The sequence below is a fragment of the Lycium barbarum genome, chromosome 2 (assembly GCF_019175385.1).
Source record: "Lycium barbarum isolate Lr01 chromosome 2, ASM1917538v2, whole genome shotgun sequence".
Lineage (NCBI taxonomy): Eukaryota > Viridiplantae > Streptophyta > Magnoliopsida > Solanales > Solanaceae > Lycium > Lycium barbarum.
Genome location: NC_083338.1, coordinates 116,067,383 through 116,070,195, shown reverse-complemented (window position 1 = coordinate 116,070,195; position 2,813 = coordinate 116,067,383). Strand labels below are relative to the sequence as shown.

Genomic DNA, 2,813 nt, shown 5'->3' with positions numbered 1-2,813 from the left:
TTGACTAGGCACTACATTTAAGAAAGAGGGAAGACTTTTGAAACTTGTGGTTCAAAATAAGCCTTGAAAATTTGTGTGACTGTAAATCATTTATAAAGTGAATTTGTTTCCAAATTAGGAAAGAGGTCATTCATTTTGGCACGGACTAAAAAGGAAATAGGTTCAAACAAATTGAAACAGAGGGAGTATATGTTTTACTATGTATTTCAATTGTTGAAATTATGTTCAGTAGTTTTAAACAAGTCACAGGGTCGTTGTAATAGATTCCTCACCTATTGGAAAAAATTAAACAATTGTTGAAACTGTTGCAATAGATGAGGAAGTTTGTAACAGATGAGGAAGCTGTTCCAACAGATTCCTCACCCGTTGGAAAAATCAAACAGTTGTTGAAGCAGTTGAAACAAATGAGGAAGTTGTTGCAACAGATGAGGAAACTATTGCAACATATTCATAACCTGTAAAATCAAACAATTGCTTTTAGAATTTGTTGCGACAGATTCCTCACCTTGTTAAAAAAAATCCAACAGTTGTTGAAGCTGTTGCAACGGGTGAGGAATTTGTTGCAACGGATTCCTCACTTGTTGGGAAAAATCAAACAGTTGCTGAAGGTGTTGCAACACCTGAGGAATCTATTGCCACAACTTCCTCATCTGTTGCGACATTTTGCATTATTAATCACTAAATAGCATTGAATCAGTTTGTTGACCACTAAATATGGTTGGTTCAAGTAGTTCACATCAAATCACTCTAATGATCACTAGATTTAGCTCGACTACACTTAGTCTTCCCAGTACCATCTGCGTACTTTAGCAACATCATAAACACACCTACACTTCAATCCCAAACTAGTTGGGTTAGGCTATATGACTACTCTATATCTATTTCCATCCATTTGCGCAAGTTTTATTCCAATAATGCTACTCAACTGAAACTTATCCTACAACAATCACTCATTCTTTATCCCAGCCTTAAACCAGCAATGAAAAACTCAAATATGATGTGAACCCCATATAAACTAAATAGCAATGTCATGAATAATTAAAAAAATTACCCCCTCTCATTTCAATTTGTTTGTCTTACTTTATTTTTAGTCGGTTTCAACACGAATGCCTCTTTCTTTCTCGACAACTCTTTAATTCTAACTTTCCACACGAAATGTGTAAGATTACAAGATTAAAGGATATTTTGGTACATTCCAAATATATCTAGTTTAAGACCTCCTTTTACTTTTTTAAACTCCGTGTCAAGTCAAAACCCGACAAACAAATTAAAACGGAAGGAGTATTACTTTGTTTTGAATATATGCAAATGCTCTTAAAAATGATGTTTTCCAACTTGCGTGCCAAACAAGTAGGAAAATCACTTATTTTCCGAAAATATTTACTTGGAGAATATTTTCCGTCATACCAAACACACCCACCGAATAACAACTTCACAAATAATTTTTAAAAATTACTTTTTTAATTGTTATTTATACCTAACTTTCTTGATGAGTATGGATTTGAGCTTACGAGCCAGTTCTTGAGAATGTATTTTATGTTCAAGAATCTTACGAGCTAATACCCGCTTCTCCGAATTCTTAATATGGTGTAACTGCTCAAGCTTTATAAGCCTTTCCGTTCCACTAGACTGCATTTTCCTCTGCATTAAAAACAATGCTTGGTCTAAGTTGTTGTTCCTAACCTTCACTCTTATTACTCGCCATTGTTGTAGCTCCCAATTTGGCCTATTGAAAATGGTTGCTTGCTTCACCACTGACCTGAACATTAATAGGGTTTTGTCCAGAAATTGGCGTTTTTTCCCCAAGTTATCTGCAGTTTTTGGTATTACTTGTTTCTTTCTCCTTTAAGGACCGTGATCAACAAGATTAAACAAATGGATAAATGCACATTATTCCATGCAATTTTATCTATGTTGATTTAAACCCCTTGTAGTATATATATATAAAAAAAAAAGTCTTGCCTCTATCCCAATTTATAGTTTTTTTTTAAAATTATAAAAGAAATGGTCCAAAACACGTCTTAGATATCTATATCACTGCAAATAAATCTCATAAAGTTAAATTGTTTCTATAATAGAGAGACCAACTTTTTCTAGGGCAGATTAAAAAAGAAAGCGCGCCACATAAATTGAGAACAGAGGGATTATTTGATTTAAGCCTGCTTTGGATATTTTTTTTAAGCTGAGGTTCATCGGAAACAACCTCTCTTCCACACACAAAAATAAGAGTATTTGTTGCAACCAATAACATTGTTGTTGAACAAGTCATATCACTTGTCGGAAAAAGCACAAGAAGTCTTTCCACTGGTTGGAAAAAATCAAACAACCAACCTAGTTGTTGTAACAAGTCGTGTCACTTGTTGGAAAAACACGAACAAGTAATTTAGTTGCTGCAACAGATGTGTTACTTGTTAGCAACTGTTCCACGGATTTTCAATAGAGAATGAGTTATTAGTTATTGCAACAAGCCGTGACACTTGTTGAAAATAGCATAACACATACATACTTGTTGCAACAAGTCCTGTCACTCGTTGAAAAAAACCCCAACAAGTTACAAAGTTTTTGCAATAGATTTCTTACTTGTTGGAAATTGTTTAGCAATTTGTTAATACGTACATTTGTGATATGAACAAGATCAACATTATCATATAAACTAATTTCACAAACACCAACAACAAATTTAACATTACAAGAAAGAAAAACAACATTAAAATGTCATACAACAAAGTTTGCAAACGTCAACAACAATACTTATTATTACAATACAGTGCAAGATTAACAACTATGAAGCATTTCGGTCTGGGCATGTAGTT

At 33.6% G+C, this 2,813-nt stretch overlaps 1 protein-coding gene across 1 annotated transcript; it reads right to left on the bottom strand.

Annotated features, from left to right (window-relative positions):
* Nucleotides 1–1,467: 1,467 nt before the first annotated feature.
* Nucleotides 1,468–1,767, bottom strand: LOC132628776 (uncharacterized). The gene has a single exon (XM_060344542.1). It carries the CDS (start codon nucleotides 1,765–1,767, stop codon nucleotides 1,468–1,470), a length of 300 nt encoding a protein of 99 aa, XP_060200525.1.
* Between the last annotated feature and the right edge of the window lie 1,046 nt (nucleotides 1,768–2,813).

Excerpts from the sequence above, each read along its gene's own strand:
- LOC132628776 (XM_060344542.1), bottom strand. The coding sequence starts at position 1,767 with ATGTTCAGGTCAGTGGTGAAGCAAGCAACCATTTTCAATAGGCCAAAT.